Source organism: Oncorhynchus mykiss, chromosome 28, assembly GCF_057628025.1.
Source record: "Oncorhynchus mykiss isolate SJ-2025 chromosome 28, ASM5762802v1, whole genome shotgun sequence".
In the NCBI taxonomy this organism is placed as follows: Eukaryota; Metazoa; Chordata; class Actinopteri; order Salmoniformes; family Salmonidae; genus Oncorhynchus; species Oncorhynchus mykiss.
Window position 1 is genome coordinate 19,585,773 of NC_143049.1, and position 23,460 is coordinate 19,609,232.

Consider the following 23,460-nt stretch of genomic DNA (forward strand, 5'->3'; position numbering starts at 1 on the left):
GATCACATTCCCAGTGGGTCAGAAGTTTACATACGCTCAATTAGTATTTGGTAGCTTTGCCTTTAACTTGTTTAACTTGGGTGGAACGTTTTTGGTAGCCTTCCACAAGCTTCCCACAATAAATTGGGTGAATCTTGGCCCGTTCCTCCTGACAGAGCTGGTGAACTGAGTTAGGTTTGTAGGCCTCCTTGCTCGCACACGCTTTTTCAGTTCTTCCCACACATTTTCCATGGGATTGAGGTCAGGGCTTTGTGATGGCCACTCCAATACCTTGACTTTGTTGTCCTTAAGCCATTTTGCCTCAATTTTGGAAGTATGCTTGTATGCTTGTCCATTTGGAAGACCCATTTGTGACCAAGCTTTAACTTCCTGACAGATGTCTTGAGATTTTGCTTCATTATATCCACGTAACTGTACTACCTCATGATGCCATCTATTTTGTGAAGTGCACCAGTCCTTCCTGCAGCAAAGCACCCTCACAAAATTATGCTGCCACCCCCGTGCTTCACGGTTGAGATTGTGTTCTTTGGCTTGCAAGCCTGCCCCTTTTTCCTCCAAACATAACAATGGTCATTATGGCCAAACAGTTATATTTTTGTTTCATCAGACCAGAGGATATTTCTCCAAAAAGTACGATCTTTGTCCCCATGTGCAGTTGCAAATCGTAGTCTGGCTTTTTTATGGCTGTTTTGGAGCTTTGGCTTCTTCCTTGCTGAGCGGCCTTTCAGGTTATGTCGATATAGGACTCGTTTTACTGTGGATATAGATACTTTTGTACCTGTTTCCTCCAGCATCTTCACAAGGTCCTTTGCTGTTGTTCTGGGATTGATTAGTACTTTTCTCACTAAAGTACTTTTATCTCTAGTAGACAGAACAGTAGACAGAATACTACTAATAATATGCATATTTTAGCATCTGGGACAGAGTAGGAGGCCCATCGCTCTCTGTTGACTCCTTGTGGCAGGTTTAGCACCTGCAAGCTGACTCCAGTCGTCAGTTGAATGGTATTTCCTCCAATACATTAGTGCGGCTGGCTTCTGGGTTAAGCGAGCAGCTGTTAAAAAGCAGCGAGGCTTGGTGGGTGACGTTTTGGAGGATGCATGACTTGACCTTCGCCTCTCCCAAGCCCGTTGGATAAGATGCAGCGATGAGACTAGATTGTAACTACCAATTGGATATCATGAAAAAGGGGGTAAAATTATAATAATATAAACGCAACATGTAAAGTGTTGGTCCCATGTTTCATGAGCTGAAAAAAACATACATTTTCCATATGCAGAAAAAGCTTATTTCTCTCAAATTGTGTGCACAAATTTGTTTAAATCCCTGTTAGTGAGCATTTCTCCTTTGCAAAGATAATCCAGCCACCTGATAGGTGTGGCATAGCAAGAGGCTGATTTAACAGCATGATCATTACACAGGTGCACCTTGAGCTGGGGGCAATAAAAGGCCACTAAAATGTGCAGTTTTGTCACACAACGCAATGCCATAGATGTCTCATGTTTTGAGGAATAGTGCAATTGGCATGCTGACTGCAGGAATGTCCACCAGAGCTGTTGCCAGATAATTGAATGTTAATTTCTCTACCGAAAACTTCCTCCAATGTCCTTTTACAGAATTTAGCAGGATGTTCAAGCATGCTCACAACTACAGACCACGTGTAACCACAACAGCTCAGGACCTCCACATCCTGTTTCTTCACCTGCGGGATCATTTGTGTGGGGGTGGGGGGTGCTGATGAGTATTTCTATCTGTAATAAAGCCCTGGGAGAAAAACAAATTCTGAATGCAGGGCCTACCTCCAGTGGGTGGGCCTGGCTGCCAAGTGGGTGAGCCTATGCCCTCCAAGGCCCACCCATGGCTAAAACCTTGCCCATAGATTCGGGCCTAATTTATTTATTTAAATTGACTGATTTCCTTATGAACTAACTCAGTAAAATCTTTGAAATCGTTACGTTTTATATTTTTGTTCAGCATAGTTGATTTTATTCAAACACATACGGTGTGTGTATATGGAAAAATACAATTTTTTAAATTTGAAAGAAAAAACAGACAACTCTTGGTCAACCAAGATTTTTTGTTGTTGTCAGGGACAGCCCTACTGCACAGGGAAACCATTGTCTGGGGGGATACATCCACCCACACGCATGCCTTCATGTATTATACTTATGCTAAAATGTTTATTCTAAATGTTTATTCTTATGCTAAGGTTTTATTATATTCCACTGAGCCATTTACTTTTGTATTCTTATAATTTATTTCGTATTGTTGCATTGTCGAAGGAACCTACAAGTAAGCATTTCATTGGACAGTGTATACCATGTGTATCCTGTAAATACAAGTAATAATTTGAAACACAAGAACACATATAGAAGCACAGATGTATATTTAATGTCATTTGTAATCTTATTTGGATGAACCATAACTCTACTTGAGTGCAGGTTACATTGTTTTTCTCTGATGCCTTAATCCACACGACTGTGTATGCCCTTACTAGTGTGCCGTCAGTATTGAGTCTCTGTGGCTTGTGCTCAGGGAAAATCACATCTTAGTCATAGAGCCTGTTGATATTAGATGCCTGTGGGTGATAGTGGGAGAGCTGAGGAGTGAAGGGGGAAAGAGAGTGCTGAGGAGTAGATACAGCTTTATCTCTGAAATCTTAAACGGCTCAGTAGACGGAGCATGTGTTGGCAAAGGATTGAAATCTGATCTGTTTGGTCCATTACTCTACTCAGGTAGAAGTTTAAAGATTCTCTGGTACTTTTTTGTACTTTTTAGCCAGTAGTTCTGAAAGTAGAGCTCACGAGCTAAAAGTGGTTCCTGAAAATGGTGTACTATGTCACATGTGCAGATACAGTACCAGTCAAAAGTTTGGACACCTACTCAACCAAGGGATTTTCAATATTTTTACTATTTTCTACATTGTAGAATAATGGTGAAGACATCAAAACTATGAAATAACACATATGGAATCATGTAGTAACCAAAAATGTGTTAAATCAAAAATATATATTATTCAAAGTAGCCACCCTTTGCCTTGATGACAGCTTTCACACTCTTGGCATTCTCTCAACCAGCTTCATGAGGTAGTCACCTGGAATGCATTTAAATTAACAGGTGTGCCTTGTTAGAAGTTAATTTGTGGAATTTCTTTCCTTCTTAATGCTTTGAGTCAATCAGTTCTGATGTGACAAGGTAGGGGTGGTATACAGAAGATAGCCCTATTTGTTAAAGACCAAGTCCATATTAAGGCAAGAACATCTCAAATGAGCAAAGAGACACGACAGTCCATCATTACTTTAAGACATGAAGGTCAGTCAAGAACTTTGAAAGTTTCTTCAAGTGCAGTTGCAAAAACCATCAAACGCTATGATGAAACTGGCTCTCATGAGGACCACCACAGGAAAGGAAGACCAAGAGTTATATCTGCTGCAGAGGAGAAGTTCCTTAGAGTTACCAGCCTCAGAAATTGAAGCCCAAATAAATTCTTCAGAGTTCAAGTAACAGACACATCTCAACATCAACTGTTTAGAGGACACTGTGTAAATCAGGCCGTCATGTCAAATTGCTGCAAAGAAACCACTACTAAAGGGCACCAATAAGAAGAAGAGACTTGCTTGGGCCAAGAAACACGAGCAATGGACATTAGACCTGTGGAAACCTGTCCTTTGGTCTACATTTGAGATTTTTGGTTCCAACCGCCGTGTCTTTGTGAGACACAGGGTAGGTGAACCGATGATCTCCGCATGTGTGGTTCCCACCGTGAAGGTGGTGTGGGGGTGCTTTGCTGGTGACACTGTCAGTGATTTATTTAGAATTTATTTAGCAAACCAGATGGGATTTCATTTGTTTTTCAACAGGACAATGACCCAACACCTCCAGGCTGTGTAAGGGCTATTTGACCAAGATGGAGAGTGATGTAGTGCTGCATCAGATGACCTGGCCTCCACAATCACCCAACCTCAACCCAATTGAGATGGTTGAGGTCTTTCAAGACGGTTGGAAAATCATTCCAGGTGAAGCTGGTTGAGAGAATGCCAAAAGTGTGCAAAGCTGTTATCAAGGCAAAGGGTGGCTACTTTGAAGAATCTCAAATATATAAAATATATTTTGATTTGTTTAACACTTTTTTTTCTTGTTTACATGATTCCATATGTGTTATTTCATAGTTTTAATGTCTTCACTATTATTCTACAATGTAGAAAATAGTCAAAATAAAGGAAAAACCCTTGAATGAGTAGGTGTGTCCACACTTTTGACTGGTACTGTATGTGCACCACATCATTGCTCTCTCTCTCTCTTCTGTGTGCATCTTGCTAGATGTCACTCAAATGACAAGGCGCTAAAACTCATTGGCTAGGACTCGAATCGCTAGTGGGCTAAGCCCGCGTGGGGGGGGGGGATTGCGCAGCACAGATTCCAGAAAAATTAGCTTTCAAACTAGGGAATTTAAGGTACGACAGTAATTCTGCTCATAGATTATGCTTGTATGAACTACACATTTAAAATATACTTAGTAGTTCCGGAGCATGTCTTTAAAGTATTGCCTGCATTACTTGTATTTTCTATACTAATGCTATTTCTCACAAATGCACATTATTTCTGTCTTATAATTAAGAGGACAATGTGTCCACTCCAGTGTGGTTTCCAGTGCTAAAAGGAATTAGTAAGGATGTGAGATTTGATGTGTAAAGGATAGATGAGGGTGTGAAAATGGTTACCTGTGTCAAGCTACGGCTGTACAGAGGGATGGATGGGAGTGTGAGGGAGGCATGTTGATCGTAATGTGTTGCATCATGGGGCGTGTAGAGCAGTGCTGGGAGGCTTGGCTGGTCTCAGCCGACACTAGCAAGCATTGGGCAGGAGCATGTCACAGCCAATCCCCTTCACTGATGTCACTCTGCGTCTGCTGCCAACCGTCTCTTCAACGCAGGAACACACACGCGGGCCTTCCCCCACGCAGCGCTGCACTGCAGTCAGTGACAGTGTGACGGGCTAATAAAAATTCTGAGTGTCGTCTGGGTTTGACCTTTCTTGTGACCTCTAACCTACTATAGCCCTTTTCTCTCGCTCCTGCCCTTTTACTCTCCCACTCTCCTGACGACACTGCAAGGCTCGCCTCGATCAGATCATCTCCTAGTAAAGGATTAGACAATAGACTGAGACTGTACAGGGATGTTTAAATCCAGATTTTAGACCGTCATTGGAGCTTTGGATCAGAAAAGGTCAGTGTAGAATATTCATCTTTAGAACGTTCATGTTTAAACCAGCATAGTACATTCATTACCTCTTAACTGAGAGTACACTTGTTCACCCTGATCACTCAGGATACTCTTTGAGAATGAAGAGTGAGTAAAGAGCTCATGTTGTCGACCCTGTGTCTGAAAGGCTAAAGAGAACTGTCTGGTGAATGTCTCCTCAGGTACATGGCCCCTGAAGTCCTGGATGACTCAATCAATATGAAGCATTTTGAGTCGTTCAAGCGGGCAGACATCTACGCCATGGGCCTGGTGTTCTGGGAGATCGCACGGAGATGCTCAATAGGAGGTGAGAACCAGTGGTGTTGTGTACTTAAGTAGTAATTTAAAGTATTTTTACTTAAGTAGTTTTTTTAGGTATCTGTAGTTTACTTTATTATTTTTGCCTACTTTTTCTTCTCTACATTCCTAAAGAAAATAATGTACTTTTTACTCCATACATTTTCCCTCACACCCAAAACTACTCGTTACATTTTGACAGGAAAATGGTCCAATTCACACACTTATCAAGAGAACATCCCTTGTCATCCCTACTGCCTCTGATCTGGCGGACTTACTAAACACAAATGCTTCGTTTGTAAATTATGTCTGACTGTTGGTGTGTGACCCTGGCTATCTGGTTTGCTTAAAATAAGGAATCTGAAATGGTTTATACTTTGACTTTTGATACATAAGTACATCTTAGCAATTATATTTACTTTTAATCCTTAGGTATATTTAAAACCATGTACTTTTAGACTTACTCAAGTAAAATTCACCCAATAAAATACTATTTGAGTCATTTTCTATTAAGGTATCTTTACTTTTACTCAAGTATGACAATGAGTACTTTACTCACCACTGGAGATAACACTACGCTCCTTTTTCGTTTTGGCCCCAAGGACCGCAGCTAATTTCTGAAAGCCTCATGTCTGTTACACAGTGCAGCCTGCCACTGACACAAGGCCCAAGGTTTGGGATATATTGTGGGACTCACTCTGACTCTAGTTTAGTCTGTCCCTCTAAGGCTTGGAGTCATCATTTGCCTTTCTCTGATATTTTCAACACTTTGTCAGAATTTGTTCCTAGATTGCCATTGGCCTTGTGTCTAATCCCATCCCGTGTCTGTTGCTCCCCAGGTATCCACGAGGACTACCAGCTGCCCTACTATGACCTGGTCCAGTCAGACCCCTCGGTGGAAGAGATGAGGAGGGTGGTGTGTGACCAGAAACTACGGGCCAACATCCCCAACAGGTGGCAGAGCTGCGAGGTATGACATACTATGTGCTTCTTGTCCTGCTTCACTTCCCTTGGGAATATCATCTGTTTGTTCTTGGTCGGTCTCTTAACTGTCTGCCTCGTCTCTCTCTCGCTTTCTCGCCCTCTTTTTTGTTTTTTTTGTTTCCTCTATTACTCTCTCCCTATTTGGTCTCCTGCCAGAAGCCTTCCCACTTCATCACCAGATCCACTTTCTCTCTGTCTTTATTGATGCAATTTTTATTGCTTGGAAACAGACAATTAGATTACATCCAATTTGCAGTCATAAAGCATCGTAATCTGATCATCATCCCCTGCAAGGTTACAATGGCTCCTGCCAGAGCCTAGGCATCCCAGGCCGGCTGTAAAGCAAACCCCTGAATTGATGGCCAGGCTGGTGAATATTAAATGGCCCATCAGTCTATTTGTTTCACTCTGTCTGCGGTTGGAGAAAAGAAGCAAAAAAAGGTGCGGTTTTAAATCACTCAAAGCTTATTCACTAAATTAACATGAGCACATCAGGGACACATTTGGAGAGCTGACTAGAAGACCCATCTTTCTACCAGTCTCTGCTGCTCCTCACTTTAAAATCTATAGATGGACTGGTGTTCTTTCAGCAGTGCTGCTCTTTCTCTCCCCCCCCCCCCCCCACCTGACTGTATTACCAATTCTAAGAATCTTGAAAGCTATTCCCCAACTCGGCTGCGTGAGTGCATACATACAGATGTCGGATCTTAATATGACCCATTTCGTCGCAGGAGAAAAATAATACTGAAGCAGGAGAATTAAATTTTTTTTTTGAATATTTAGAATCGCTGCCTGGAGCAGCTGGAAGTGGTGTTTGTAGGCTATACAATGCACTGTCGTACCATACCTAAGGGGCTATGGTTTGGGGAAGGCTCTGCAAACCAGCAAACCAACGAACCTCACTCCATCAAGTATTTTTACGGCTTGCTAGAGCATTGTGAACTGCCGTAACGCAGGGGTCTGATCAGCACACTTCGGCTCAGAGCATCAGGAGTTTGCGCCCATTGCTGGGCAATTGTTTTGAAACTTTGTATGAATGGCAACTAATGTTGACGTAGCCTACTCTTATTATTTAACCAATCCAAAGGCAGCTGCCTACCTACCTCCAAAGGCACATACCTTAGTAGGTATCATTTTTCTATTAGGTTACTGCCACTTGGGAAGTGATTCAAAGGCAGCATCACGTGATAAACCATTCACATTCCACGAGGGGTGAGATGTTTGTTGCCACTGTAGCAGCGTGAGCAACTGGTGCTAGCTATTCTGTGACCTAGCCCAAAATGGAAATATCTGATACGAATAACAAGTAACAGAATTGATATCCTCAGTACCTGTTCATTAATGAAATTGACACCGACCAGGATAATTATCCTACAGTATGGGGTCCTCCTCTCGCATATTGCTTGGTCTGCAGCTTCATCGTTGTGGATGTGACTGGTAAGATTCCATGATATCTTAGACTGATTTTTTTTGTGATAGCTAAATAAGCTATTTTACTGACTGTTTAAGAATGATCAATAGCCAGAATAGTGGAGATTCACTGAAGCTAATATTGCATTAAAGCTGATGTTTTTTTAATAATGAGTAGTCTTTAATTGTGATTTAATTCATACAACTATCACACCCTTGCATATTATTACATGACACAGATGTTCAATATAACATGCTTACGTTTGTCGGTAACTAATATTGAAAGGTAATATAATGCCATCTAACTAGATTAGAAGGCCTAGGTTACTTCATCCTAATGTAAGCTAAATGCATTGGATACAAAACAAATACTGGCATGTGATAACAGGATAACATATCCAATATAAATGCATATCAAACAGGAATAAATGTTCAATAGAATTAATTGTAATATTATTGGTGACTTTCTGTCTCCTTGCAGGGGAATAGACAGATTAACTGCAGTCACCAGATGCCCAAGCCTCTAAACTAGAAACATGTGGACATCAACACTTTGAATAAATGTTAACATTTTTATTGGTTTTCCTCTATCTGTGAGTCCTTAAAACACAGGCCATTGTCGAAGAAGTAATTCCCAAGTGAGGGACATCCCGGAGATGAACCTCTAACATTCATAAACTTGTTCAGTACATGAGAGCAAATTTAAGACAGGAGTTTACAGATTTTTGTTCCAGCTCTTCACAAACACTTAATTCTACTACGCTGAACAAAAATATAAACGCAACAATTTCCAAGATTTTCCTGAGTTACAGTTCATATAAGAAAATCAATCAATTGTAATAAATTCATTAGGCCCTAATCTATGGATTTCACATGACTGGGAATACAGATATGCGTCTGTTGATCGGAGATACCTTAAAAAAAGGCAGAGGGTGTTGACACCAGGCTTGACACCAAGCTCAGAGATCTGGGTCTGGACACCACCCTCTGCAACTGGATCCTGGTGTTTCAGACAGACAGACCACAGGATGTGATCATTGGCAACAACACCTCCTCCACAACGACTCCCAGGGGTGTGTCCTCAGCCCTCTGCTGTTCTCCCTGTTCACCCACACCTGCGTGGCTTTGCACGACACCTAGTCCATCAAGTTTGCTGACGGCACTGCGATTGTAGGCCTGATAACCATCAATGACGAGTCAGCCTATAGGGAGGAAGTAAGTGAACTGGCATTGTAGTGCCAGGACAACCTCCCTTAACATCAGCAAAACAAAGGAATTGATTATTGGCTTCAGGAAGCAGAGGAGGGAACATGGCCCCATCCGTATCAACAGGACTGCGGTAGAGAGTCTGCAATTTTAAATTCCCCTTTGTACACATCACTGAGGACTTGACATGGACCAATAACACAACCACTCTTGTCAAGAGGCCGCAACAGCATTTCTACGTCCTAAGGCGGCTGAAGAAATTCGGCATGCCATCCCAGGTTTTCTCCAAATACTACTGCTGCACCATCGAGAAGGTCCTGACCGGTTGCTTCGCGACCTGGTATGGGAATTGCTCCTTCCACAACTGCAAGGCCCTCAAGTGGGTTGTGAAGACGGCCCAGTACATCACTGGGACCATGCTCCCACCCATCCAGGACACCTGAGGAAAGCCCGCAGTACCATCAAGGACCCTAGAAACCCCAGCCACGAGCTGTTCTCTCTCCCTTACCGTCGGGCAGATGGTATCAGAGCATGAAGTCTGATACCAACAGGGTCAGAGAAAGTTTCTATCTACAAGCCATCAAACTGCTGAACACTTGAACTGGACTGACCACCTACACTGACTCAACACACCTTAGCACATACCCACTTAGCACATACCCACACGTATGCTACACACACACACACACACACATCACAACTAGTAATGATGGGGCGGTGAGTCGGAAGCAGGTGCAGGTGAAACGTTTTAATAAAACAACAAAACAACACAAGGACAATACCAACTGGAGAATGACATAAAGGGGAGGAAATGATGAAGGTAATGGAGTACAGGTGTGCGTAATGATGAATCCCAGGACCGGTGGTTAGTATTCTGGCGTGGAGGAGCAGGAGCAGACGTGACACAACTGCTGCTACCAGACTCGTATTATGATTTCTAAATACTGCACAATGTAAACACTTGCCCCCTAAACCCCCCCGTCCCCAAAGTGTGTAAAATATTGGATTATAAATTGTGCATTCCTGTATTATACTGATACTAAAATGTTTATTCTATTCTACTGAGCCATTTTACTTTGTTTATATTTTATTTCTTATTGTTGCATTGTTGAAGGAACCTGCAAGTAAGGATTTCGTTGGACAGTGTATACCATGTGTTTCCCATACATACGACTAATAAAACTTTAAACAACTTAATTGACCACAATCAACATTTTGCAATGGCAACTCAGTCTCCAGACTTGAACCACATTGAAAACCTTTGTTTCGAATTGAAGCGGGCAAGTCCATAAGTGCAGACAAAGGATCTGGGAAGATTCAGTATGGTGCAATGGTCTGTTGTTAAGCAATCAGGCCCAAGGAGGTGTGGTATAATGGCCAATATACCACGGCTAAGGGGTGTTTTTATGCACGACCCAACGCGGAGTGCCAGGACACAGCCCTTAGCCGTGGTATATTGGCCATATATCACAAACCCCGGAGGTGCCTTATTGCTATTATAAACTGGTTACCAACATAATTAGAGCAGTAAAAATGTATGTTTTGTCATACCTGTGGTATACGGTTTTCATGACAAAAAATTGTGAGTCAATGAGGAATATTTATTGGTTAAATAAGAAGTTATGGTTAAAAATGTATTTTTGACCTATTGTTTGAAACATTCCTAATGGAAAGCATATTTAGGAAAGCATATTTATCTTCCTGGAAAGCATATTTAGGTGCTAATTTGGCCTTATCCTGAGAGAGAGCAGGTTAGGCAGTTAACAAGTTGGCAATAGTAGAGCCATAGAGTGATTCCTCATGAAACCAGGTCACAAAAAAGACCATGATTTTATGGATTTCCACAAAATGTAAATCCATAGAATGGTCCTTATGGATTATTGACATTTGTATCTAAAAACAATCAATTGGCATATTTATGACCTCCTTTAAGACTCCATAATGTTTTATCTGTAGGTGCTACAAAGCAAAAATTGGTGTCATGTGAAGCTTTACTGCTTGCTCTGTAATATGAGTAGTATTTTTATTTCAATAACAATTCTTAAATTAATATTTAAAAATAAGCATGAATATTGAAGATGTCCAATTTATTTGGATCTTTTTTTGGTGAACATAATATACTCTACGGGCATATCAAAGTTCCAGAGGGGGATCTCTGCAAATGTTACAGTTGTGATCCAAATGGTAAGCATTACCAATAGAGTGAATGGGAAAATGGATTCAATATTGTTGCCCTCTGTTGGTGATTTGTAGTATGTGCGATGATACAAGCAATGTTCCCTCCAAACTGCGTGAGCAGTAGCCCCGACTGCCGCGCAGCTCCCCGGGATTGCCTCGCAGAAATATATCAGCCCATGAGAGAATCATTACACTGAACTTCACTCAACTTTCTAGAGCAGTGGTCACCAACCAGTTTATCTTCAAGGCATTCCTAGTCGATCGCCAAACATTCCTGTAAAAAACCCAACGATAAAGACTTGTGTTACTATTTTTTTATTTTTTTGTCTCAGGTGTGGCTGTAGCAGTCATGAAATTTTGTCATGCAAAAGTCTGCCGGTCTCCCGGTAATTGACCATTAAATAACAAACACGCATCTCCAGGCCTCGACACATACAAGCCGCTGATGCGTGCCTTTGGAACATCGCTATTTAAAAAAAAGTCTAATAAATCATTAAATATACACCATCACAATAAATCCATTATTTTATTTTTATAGACAGTGTGCTTAAACTAATAACATTATATTTTTCTTGTCTGTATTGAATGCATCATTTAAAATTTTAGAGTGTAGGTTGGAAAAAGTATCAACTGTTCAGAGGAGACTGTGTGAATCAGGCCTTCATGAAAAGAAACCACTACTAAAGGACACCAATAAGAAGAAGAGACTTGATTGGGCCAAGAAACACAAGCAATGGACATTAGACCGGTGGAAATCTTTCCTTTGGTCTGATGAGTCCAAATTTGAGATTTTTGTTTCCAACCACCTTGTCTTTGTGAGATGCAGAGTAGGTGAACTGATGACCTCCGCATGTGTGGTTCCCACAGTGAAGCATGGAGAAGGAGGTGTGATGGTGTGGGGATGTGTTATCAGTTGATGTTATTCATCAATAACAGACCCCAAAGCAAATCAGGGGGAGAAAAATGGCTTTATTCAAAGAGAACAAATCATAGTTGTTATGCTGGGAAGTAGATGGTCATTCTTCCCTGTCCTCACTGATTCTCCACAGAACAAAGGGGCAGGATGTAATTTATAAACCCCAACCCTAGCCTGTGGTTGACCAATTTGAATTCCTGGCAATAATATCTGGCCAATGTATCCCGTTTCAGGCTGAATGTATAGACAATTTGGACCAATGAGAACTTGCCACATGTAGCTATGAGTCCCGGACTGAAATTCCTCCCATATCTCTAACCCATTAATCATTCATTCCCTATTGCAGAAAAACAACCATTTCCATTGATCGTTAATTCCCTCTTGACCTTTTAGTCCTCTGCGTTATGTCTTAAAATATTCTTACAGATGCTTTGCTGGTGACGCTGTCAGTGATTTATTTAGAATTCAAGGCACACTTAACCAGCATGGCTATCACAGAATCTGCCATGATAAACCATCCCATCTGGTTTGTGCTTAGTGGGATTATCATTTGTTTTTCAACAGGGCAATGACCCCAAAACACCTCCAGGCTGTGTAAGGGTTATTTGAGTGATGGAGTGCTGTAACAGAATACCTGGCCTCCACAATCACCTGACATCAACCCAATTGAGATGTTTTGGGATGAGTTGGACCTCAGAGAGAAGATTAAGATGCCAACAAGTGCTCAGCAAATGTGGGAACTCCTTCAAGACTGTTGGAAAAGCTTTCCAGATGACTACCTCATGAAGCTGGTTGAAAGGATGCCAAGAGTGTTCAAAGCTGTCATTAAGGCAAAGGGTGGTTACTTTGAAGAATCTAAAATATATTTTATTTGTCTAACACTTTTTTGATGACTACATGATTCTATATGTGTTACTTCATAGTTGTGTTGTCTTCAAAATTATTCTACAATGTAGAAAATAGTAAAAAAAAAAAAAAATACAAGTAAAAAAATTAAATAAAGTTTAAAAAATAATAATAAAAACCATGAATGAGTAGGTCTGTCCAAACTTTTGACTGGTACTGTAAGTATTCTGACCCTTTACTCAGTACTTTTTTGATGCACCTTTGGCAGCGATTATAGCCTTGAGTCTTCTTTGGTATGACACTAATAGCTTGGCACATCTGTATTTGGAGAGTTTCTCCCATTCTTCTCTGCAGATCCTCTCAAGCTCTGTCCGGTTGGATGGGGAGTGTCACTTCACAGCTATTTTCATGTTTCTCCAGAGATGTTCAATCGGGTTCAAGACTTGTCCCGAAGCCACATCTGTGTTGTCTTGGCTGTGTGCTTAAGGTCATTTTCCTGTTGGAAGGTGAATCTTCGCTCCAGTCTGAGGTCCTCAACTCTCTGGAGCAGGTTTTCATCAAGGATCTCTCGGTACTTTGCTCCGTTCATCATTCCCCTCGATCTTGACTAGCCCTCCAGTCCCTACCATTGAAAAAAATCCCCACAGAATGATGCTGCCACCACCATGCTTCACCATAGGGATGGTATTGGATAGGTGATGAGCGGTGCCTGGTTTCCTCCAGACGCGACACTGGAGGAAACCAGGCAATCCTGTGCCTTTTACTGAGGAGTGGCTTCCGTATGGACACTACCATAAAGGCCTGATTGGTGGAGTGCTGCAGAGATGGTTGTCCTTCTGGAAGATTCTCCCATCTCCACAGTGGTACTCGGGAGCTCTGTCAGAGTGACCATTGGGTTCTTTGTCACCCCCTGACAAAGGCCCTTTCCCCCTGATTGCTCAGTTTGGAAGGGCGGCCAGCTCTAGAAAGAGTCTTGGTGGTTTCAAACTTCTTCCATTTAAGAATGATGGAGGCCACTGTGTTCTTGGGGATGTTCAATGCTGCAGACATTTTTTGGTACCCTTCCCCAGATCTGTGCCTCGACACAATCCTGTTTTGGAGCTCTATGGACAATTCCTTCGACCTCATGCCTTGGTTTTTGATCTGAGATGCACTGTCAACTGTGGGACCTTACATAGACAGGTGTGTGCCTTTCCAAATCATGTCAAATCAATTGAATTTACCACCCAATCAAGTTGTATAAACATCTCACGGATGATCAATGGAAACCAGGTTGCACCTGAGCTCAATTTCGATTATCATAGCAAAGGTTCTGAATACTTATGTAAATAATGTTTTCGCTTTGTCATTATGGGGTATTGTGTGTAGATTGAGTAAAACATGTTTCGAATGAGGCTGCAATGTAACAAAATGTGGAAAAAGTAAAGGGGGTCTGAATACTTTCCGAATGCACTGTATGACGTGGCTATATTGTGTAAAAGCAATCACACTTTGGACAGGTCCTGTATGCTAGATTTGGATTTATTTGGAATCTTTAGTTGTGAATGATACAAACCATAGAATGTCTTAGAAATCAAGACATACAGTATATGGGCTGCAAGGTGTGACTAGGCTATTGATGATTTGATAAAGCAGCAAAAAAGCTTGCGCTTTTTCTTTCCTCAGGCTGCACAGCTGTTTTCTCATCAAGTGATTGTATTTTCACCCATCAGACTATTCTCAATTGAATCTTGTCTTTACTAATATGCTAAATTTGTTGTGGTTTAGAATTGGCCATTATCGCAGGGGAACAAATACATGTCATCTGTATGCACTTGAATATGGGACGTTGGTCTATTTTGTAGGCTACTTCAGTTTTATAGTGGAGCATGTGCTTAATATGAGCCGCTGATAAATAAATACAATAACACTTTTTTTCACTCCTTGCATCAACCACTGTTTAATGAGTATGCTTTGGCTGCCCGACAGGTGATATTCCACCCAAACTCTGTATGCCATGGGCTCTCCAATTTGGTTCTTGCAGCTACCCAGTGCTTAATTTGAGAAACCAAGTGAAATCTGTTCGGGTACATCGATTAGTAACGTTTCGCAACTAAACATATTTCACTAAACTGTTGACAGCCTGTCTGCACACTCGAGAAAGGAATAAAGGAGAGAGAGGAGGAGATGGAAACGCATGGTAGTGAGAGATTCTGTATAGCTAAAGGTAATGTGTCACCCAATTAATTATGAAAATATAAAAATTCCCTATAACCAGGCTATTCAAATACAAATTCACTAATTGTAGGCTAACTGTAATACGCCCTGCACAATCAATGAACCAACAGCATCGCCTAGGGCTATATGTTCACTCCCAGACTCATGGATATACATTTTGAAGCGTAGCATAAGGTAACCAGTCCATCCATGATGCATAAGAACAGTACACACTCAGGCCAGACCAATTAATTATGTATCAAAGACATCTTAAATCAGTTTTGCCATGCATATATGCAGTAGGCTATGTATTGTATAATGGCACAATCTATGTTAATTCCGTTTTTTTGGGGGGCAGGCAACCGCAGCGTGCATGTGATGCATCTAGTGCAGTAGTGCCTAGGTAGAGGTTAGTTGCATGCCCGCTTACCATGTGCTTGCATACTCTCGCTTACAGGTCGCTGTCACCGGCTAGCCCTTGTAGTGAATTGGGGAGCAGCTTCATGCACAAGTCTCCCCTTGTTGGTGCAAAACCTCTCCATGACCAAGACTCCTGTCGGGCCTCCTCGCGGCGGCACACGTTTACTGGTTGTCTTGAAACTCCAGGCTAACTGGCAGGGGATCTCGGAGCAGCAGTGGGCCCCAGAGATGCATCTGTACAGGCCCACCTCTTTACGGACACGTCCTTGCAGCTATCAACCACTGTCCCGCATCTGGTACGACAAAGGCTAGGGGAGAACACCCTGAGAGAAAAGCAGCGTGCTGGCGGTGCGTGATAGGCGGACGCTGACAGACTGGGGCTCGGGCAGCTGTGGAAGATACTGGTCGTCCTGGGTTTCCCTCTTGCCACTGGAATTTCACCTTCCTACAGTGAAGTAGTGCTGTTGGGGATTGTGCACCCCAGCGGCACTTTAAATAACTTCCTTTGCGCAGGTATCCACTTCAGGCCTCGGTGAAGCCATCAACCGGAAACCGGACTAAAGTCTGGCAACGTTGGGGTGTCTGGTGACGGGGGCAGGAGTGAATGCACCGGGAGCCCTTAATCAGTGGCAGCCGCACAGGGCTATTATGGTCGCCAGCAGCTGTGACTTGAGTGGCAGCTGCTCTCGGCAGACCCCTGTGTGACTGAGCAGCCCTGTTAAGGAGCCACACTGCTCACCCCAGCTGGGGAGAGGCCTAGAAAAGGTGGCCTAAAAATTGCCCACTCACTCCATCCTGGATAGACTACCGCACCTATCGGGAGTTCCACTCAGCAGTCGAAAAATGCTAAAGAAAATAATTCCCCTGAAACTAGCGAGAAAGAACATCGGAACTCTTTTGGACACTGACGATAATAGCAATAGACCCCATCGGAGAACAGCTTTGATTGCTGCATAACTGTGGCGCTACAAGATTGACATTGCTGCCCTGAGTGAGACCAAGTTCCCGGATGAAGGTTCCCAGAAATAAGAGGGAGTTACACCTTCTTCTGGAAAGGTTACCCTCCGGGTGGACAACATAAGCACGGTGTGGGACTGGCAATTAAGAACAGCCTTCTACCCAGCCTTTGACACCATCACAGCCTTACTGGATAATATGCATAAAGCATACAGGGCTATTCTCAACAGTCCCACATCTGCTACCCTTCGCAAGCAATGGCATGCATTGCGCAAACAATCTTGCAAACAAAATGAATGGTGGAAGAATAAGGCACAGGAAATCCACCTTTATGCAGACAAAAACGACATGCACAATTTCTACAACTCAACTAAAGATATCTATGGCACTAGAAGTCGCTCAATCACCACCATGAAAACAGCTGATGGTCTGACTCTCTTGAAGGACCAAAACCAGATCCCGATGAGGTGGGCTGACCACTTTTAAGCACTACTCAATCAGCATTCTCCTACAGACCTCTCCATCCTGAAAGAACTGCCTGTCTGTCCACCCATTCAAGACCTCAACCATTTTCCAACTTTCCAAGAGGTGTTATCAGCTATCTGTTCCCTCAAGAAAAACAAGACTCCTGGTGCTGACAGCATCCTGGCAGAGCTACTTAAGAAGGGAGGTTATTTCTGCACCAGAACGCTCCACCAGCACATCACTGAGGTTTGGGATGAGGAGATCGTCCCCCAACAGCGGCGGGATGCAAACATTGTCACCATCTATAAGAACAACAGTCAGGGGAGACCCCTTCTGGCTGTTGCCGGCAAGGTCCTGTTCAAGGTGATGCTACACAGGTTGGTGAACAACATCACAGAGGAACTGTTGCCAGAGTCAAATTGCGGTTTCAGAAAGGACAGGAGTACGGTCAACATGATATTCACAGTACGGCAACTCCAGGAGAAGTGCCTTGAACATCCTGACCATTTCATGGCCTTCGTCGACCTCTCCAAGGCCTTCAACACTGTGAGCAGGGAACTACTATGGGGAATTCTACTCAAATGTGGCTGTCCAGACAAATGTGTCAACGTCCTTTGCCAGTTCCATGATGGTTTGATGGCTCGGGTGGCCATAGGAGGGCAAGAGTCAGTGCCCTTTGGAGTAAGCATCGGTGTGAGGCAGGGGTGTGTGCTGGCACCGGTACTATTTAACATCTTCCTCCTATATGTCACCCAGCTTTTCCACAAAGAGCTTGAAGACAGCAACAGTGTTACGGTGAACTTCAGGAGGCTCCAAGCAAACACCAACATTTTGATGGAGCAGGTTCTTGAGCTGCAGTATGCTGATGACTGTGCTCTTGTGGCCCACACTCTGAAAGCCCTTCAGTCTGTCCTTGTAGCGACTGTGAGGGTCTAGCAGGATGGGACTGTCTATCAACACCACCACAACAGGTGGTCTGCCAATGGAGATCAAGCCCTCCACCCACCATGCCTGTCTTCACCATTGAACACATCACTGGCAATTGTTCCGTCCTTCATATATCTGGGCAGCATACTCTCGGAGGACTGCATCATCGACCTCAATTCAAAATAAGATCAAGCATCAGGAAACTCAGATGCAGGGTCTTCCAAAACCGGGATCTCCACCTCCACACTAGTCGCCGTCTGCATCACCATTCTTCTTTACAGCTGTGAAGCCTGGGTCAATTACAGTCGCCACAACAAGCAGCTCGAGCGATTCCACATAAGATGCCTGCAGCGCATCCTGGGATTCACCTTGTGCCACCATGTGTCCCATACTGAAATACTTGCTAAGATCCAACTGCAAGAGTATGGAGGCCATGGTCACCCAACACCAACTGCGCTGGCTTTTGGCATGTCATTAGAATGTCTCCACAGCGCTTGCCACAGAAGATCATGTATGGCCAGCTACATCTTGGCCAGCGGTCTGTATGGGGGCAGATGAAGCGCTACAAGGACCAGCTGAAGAAGTGCAACATCAAACCCACAGACCTAGAGGATGCTGCTGCCAACCATTCCACCTGGCGCCAGCTCTGGCAGAGTGGTGTACAGGGGTGGAAGGAGGAGAGGAGCACAGAGACAGCAAAAACAGCTCAGGAGACATACAACCATGTCTGCCTCTGTCAACAGACTGCATATGCCCTACCTGCAATGCAGTTTGGATCTTTGATTGGACCAAAGAATTCAGCTTTAACTCAGAAGTGGAAGTCATCATTGAATACGATAGCCTGCTGCATATGTTTATGGTAATCCATGCATTTTTATGGTGAAAATGATCTTCCCCAAACATGGAACTCACACACAGCCTATGTATGTATGCCAGTTAGGCTCTACACCGGTTATAAAGTGCAATAATGTGCTTAATTTTAAGACGTTATTTGGCCACGTTAGTTGTGATACACACCTTATCAAAACATATAGGTCTATGTGCTTGGCTTCATGAGGTGTGCAACTATGATTTAGAAAAAGTCGCAAAAAAACGTGCCGTTTCTTGCCTTACTGCACAAGCTGGGCATCGTTCACACGTGATAATACATTATTCACAAGTGATAGGCTAATATTGTCACCCTTCAGAATATTCTTAATATACATTTTGTCTTTACATATAGTAAATAATATGTGTTAAAGTTTTAGACTGGACCATTGTTATACACCTGTCTCAGAACAGAGGCAAAAAAACAAAACATGTCCTCTATGTACTTAAATAGCGAATGGAGCCTGTTTTTCCCGTGGCTTATTTTCATGCCAGCCAGGTAGGCTATACTCCTGTTGTAAAGATAAGCAATGTGCTTAATATTAGGGAAGTTGAGAAATAAATATAGTAGGCCTAGCCTATAGAAAGCTGATGGGATCTTCCTCTTCAACTCTATTTTCTCATGCAATTGCATAGCCTATAGATATGTTGCGCAACATGAGCTCATGGGCTCTCATGAAGTGTTTGATTCGATTTTTGATTATATTTGCAGTGATGTCAGAGTGATTAGAGGGACAATAGAACACAGTCCTGGTAGCAAGTTTGGCAGGCTACTAATGACCATCTGCAGCGTCAGAGCTTGGAGAAGCCTAATGACCGTGACTAAGCGGAATTCACATGGAATTTGACTGCCAGTCATGACTCATGACAGCCGGTGTGGCGGTAATACGGTCACCATAACAGCCCTAGTCTCGCGCTGTTGGCAGTGGGTGCACCCGATTCAGCTGCCCTGCGCACCAGGTAGGCAAACTGTTGCCATTTTAAACCATTTCATGTGTCTGAAGGAACGAACTTGGCCTTTACGGCAGGCCCAAAGAGAAAATAAAGTGCACTATAGGCCTACTGCTGGCCAAACGGATGGCCCGAAATGACCGTTAGCTACAACTAAGTTGATACGGTGAGATTTCAAAACATTTAAAACCATGACTAGAGAAACACTGTCAACAAATACAGCAAAGAGATGCTGTTATGAGTGAGTTCAGGTGTAAGTTCTTACTCAGCACTATCAACACTTTGTATTAAACACTTTTATAATTCTAAAATATGCATTCTTCCTATTTCCACTCAGCGCTACAACAAGCACTGCAGAGGTACTGAATGAGTAGGAACGTGTATCTATAGGCTTGCGTAGTTGTTATTAGCAGCTTGGGTCTTTTTTAATATCAAGGAATATTTCACTTTCTCTGTTCATAGGAGTAACAACATGAATTTGTGCATGAGGCAGAAATAATGTGGTGCGGCTCGAGTTTAATTGGTTAATGTTGCATAAGGTATGTTATAAGTCATGTTTAAAAAATGTGAGCGGTAGATCTCGGCTTGTGTTTTGAGTCAAACTGTCCTACAATTTTCCTGTTAACACTCAACTTTTCCTTTACTTTGGCAATTGTGATCTAATCAACGCAATATTAGCCACTTTCAATGCAACATACCAAAACAAACTATGCAAGAGATATTGTTGTATGCAGAATATATCGGAGTAGGATTCTATTGCATTGACACGGCTCACAGACCGGTGCGGCATGAACAATCAAATAGACAATTGCCATACCGTTGAAGTCGGAAGTTTACATACACTTAGGTTGGAGTCATAAACTTGTTTTTCAACCACTCCACAAATTTCTTGTAAACAAACTATAGTTTTGGCAAGTCGGTTAGGACATCTACTTTGTGCATGACACAAGTAATGTTTCCAAAAATTGTTTACAGACAGATTATTTCACTTATAATTCACTGTATTACAATTCCAGTGGGTAAGAAGTTTACATACACTAAGTTGACTGTGCCTTTTAAACAGCTTGGAAAATTCCAGAAAAGGATGTCATGTCTTTAGAAGCTTCTGATAGGCTAATTGACATCATTTCAGTCAATTGGAGGTGTACCTGTGGATGTATTTCAAGGCCTACCTTCAAACTCAGTGCCTCTTTGCTTGACATCATGGGAAAATCAAAAGAAATCAGCCAAGAGCTCAGAAAAAAATGGTAGACCTCCACAAGTCTGGTTCATCCTTGGGAGCAATTTCCAAATGCCTGAATGTACCACATTCATCTGTACAAACAATAGTACGCAAGTATAAATACCATGGGACCACGCAGCCGTCATACCGCTCAGGAAGGTCTCCTAGAGATGAACGTACTTTGGTGCGAAAAGTGCAAATCAATCCCAGAACAACAGCAAAGGACCTTGTGAAGATGCTGGAGGAAACGGGTACAAAAGTATCTATATCCACAGTAAAACGAGTCCTATATCGACATAACCTGAAACGCCGATCAGCAAGCACTGCTCCAAAACCGCCATAAAAAAATCCAGACTACGGTTTGCAACTGCACATGGGGACTAAGATTGTACTTTTTGGAGAAATGTCCTCTGGTCTGATGAAACAAAAATAGAACTGTTTGGCCATAATGACCATCATTATGTTTGGAGGAAAAAGGGGGAGGCTTGTAAGCCAAAGAACATCATCCCAACCGTGAAGCATGGGGGTGGTAGCATCATGTTGTGGAGGTTCTTTGCTGCAAGAGGGACTGGTGCACTTCACAAAATAGATAGCATCAAATGTTGTCTGGGTGATTTGCTGCAGGAGGGGACTGGTGCACTTCACAAAATAGATGGCATCATGAGGTATGAAAATTGTGGATATATTGAAGCAAAGGGACAATGACCCCAAGCATACTTCCAAAGGCAAAATGGCTTAAAAGTCAAGGTATTGGAGTGGCCATCACAAAGCCCTGACCTCAATCCTATAGAAAATGTGTGGGCAGAACTGAAAAAGCATGTGTGAGCAAGGAGGCCTACAAACCTGACTCAGTTACACCAGCTCTGTCAGGAGGAATGGACCAAAATTCACCCAACTTATTGTGGGAAGCTTGTGGAAGGCTACCCCAAAACATTTTCCCACGTTAAACAATTTAAAGGCAAAGCTACCAAATACTAATTGAGTGCATGTAAACTTCTGACCCACTGGGAATGTGATGAAATAAATAAAAGCTGAAATACATCATTCTCTCAACTATTATTCTGACATTTCACATTCTTTAAAAAAGTGGTAATCCTAACTGACCTAAAACAGGGCATTTTTACTAGGATTAAATGTCAGAAATGGTGAAACACTGAGTTTAAATGTATTTGGCTAAGGTGTATGTAAGCTTCTGACTTCAACTGTATGTGTATCTGTGTAATTTACTTTGAACTGGACAGTGTTTTCAGCATGAGCGGTCATAAGTAGATATGCTTGTTTTGAGATTAAAATGAGAGCTGCATGTGGCCACGTGTGCACAATATGTTCATATCCTTTGCTAGTTAGTGAGTTATTAGTAAAATGGAAATGTAAATTAGCCCAGTTATACATAATTTGCAGTTATCATTAGGGGAGTGATTGCTTCCTACAAGAGCACAAAACGTATAGATTTATAGCCATCTTTGAAAAGCGAGTCAGGTAAAATGCTTTTTTTTGTCTTAAAGTTCCCAGTGTTGTATTTTGAGACAGGCTCGAATAAGCTAAGTAGCCAATAGACAGACGGTAGCATAATTTGTCTGATTCTCTGTAATAATGGTATGGGAATAATAATGCATTTTATTTTGTAAAGTGGTTTCTTGCATCAAACAACACAATGTTCAGTCACCTCCTGGTCTGAAGGGCAAGTGGATAAACAGGTTCATGTCAAGCCCTGCATGTTTTTTGTCCAAAGGTCTGTAGGAATGTAGGCCTACTTTGAACACCACACATTGGCTGCTACTGTAGGCTGAATGATAGAACAGCTATTTCCATGTTAAAATGTTATGATGCATTTTCTCCATTGTTTTTAGGCCACTCTAGTAGGCCTACAGTATGATCAAATAGCCACAGTAACCTACATTATCACTGTTAAAACTTAAAGGGGGTACAGCCTCGGTGTTCACAGTAAACGCGCGCTGGAAGTTGCACAGAATTTTCACAGCTTTCAAGTTTGAGCTCAACAATTTTGGGGGGGGGGGGGGTCACATTGGATACAAGTAAAAGGAAGGCTGTTATTGGTTACATCGCTTACTATGCCAACTTCTCAGTTTAAAATGGGCCATAACTTTTGAGGTCCCACATTGGAACTTGAATATGTCTGTAAAGTATACTATGTTCAACAGTATATTTTCAATATTCATTGTTATTTTTCAATATTCATAAATTAATGTTATAAAATTGTTCTTGAAATCAATACTACTCATATTACAGAGCAGGCGATAAAGCTTCATTACACCAATTTTCACTTTGTAGCACCTACAGATTAAACATTATGGAGTCTAAAATTACTTTGATTAATTATTTCTCAATTATGCTTTAAGATGCAAAGAGTTGTTTCC

At 42.3% G+C, this 23,460-nt stretch overlaps 1 protein-coding gene across 1 annotated transcript in view; it reads left to right on the top strand.

Moving 5' to 3' along the window:
* LOC110508669 (TGF-beta receptor type-1) overlaps nucleotides 1–23,460 on the top strand; it is an 88,347-nt gene that overhangs the window by 59,466 nt on the left and 5,421 nt on the right. The window contains exons 7-8 of the mRNA XM_021589377.3: nucleotides 5,423–5,547; nucleotides 6,377–6,507. Of these exons, the coding sequence (XP_021445052.1) occupies nucleotides 5,423–5,547; nucleotides 6,377–6,507 (256 nt within the window). The remainder of the gene's footprint in view (nucleotides 1–5,422; nucleotides 5,548–6,376; nucleotides 6,508–23,460) is intronic.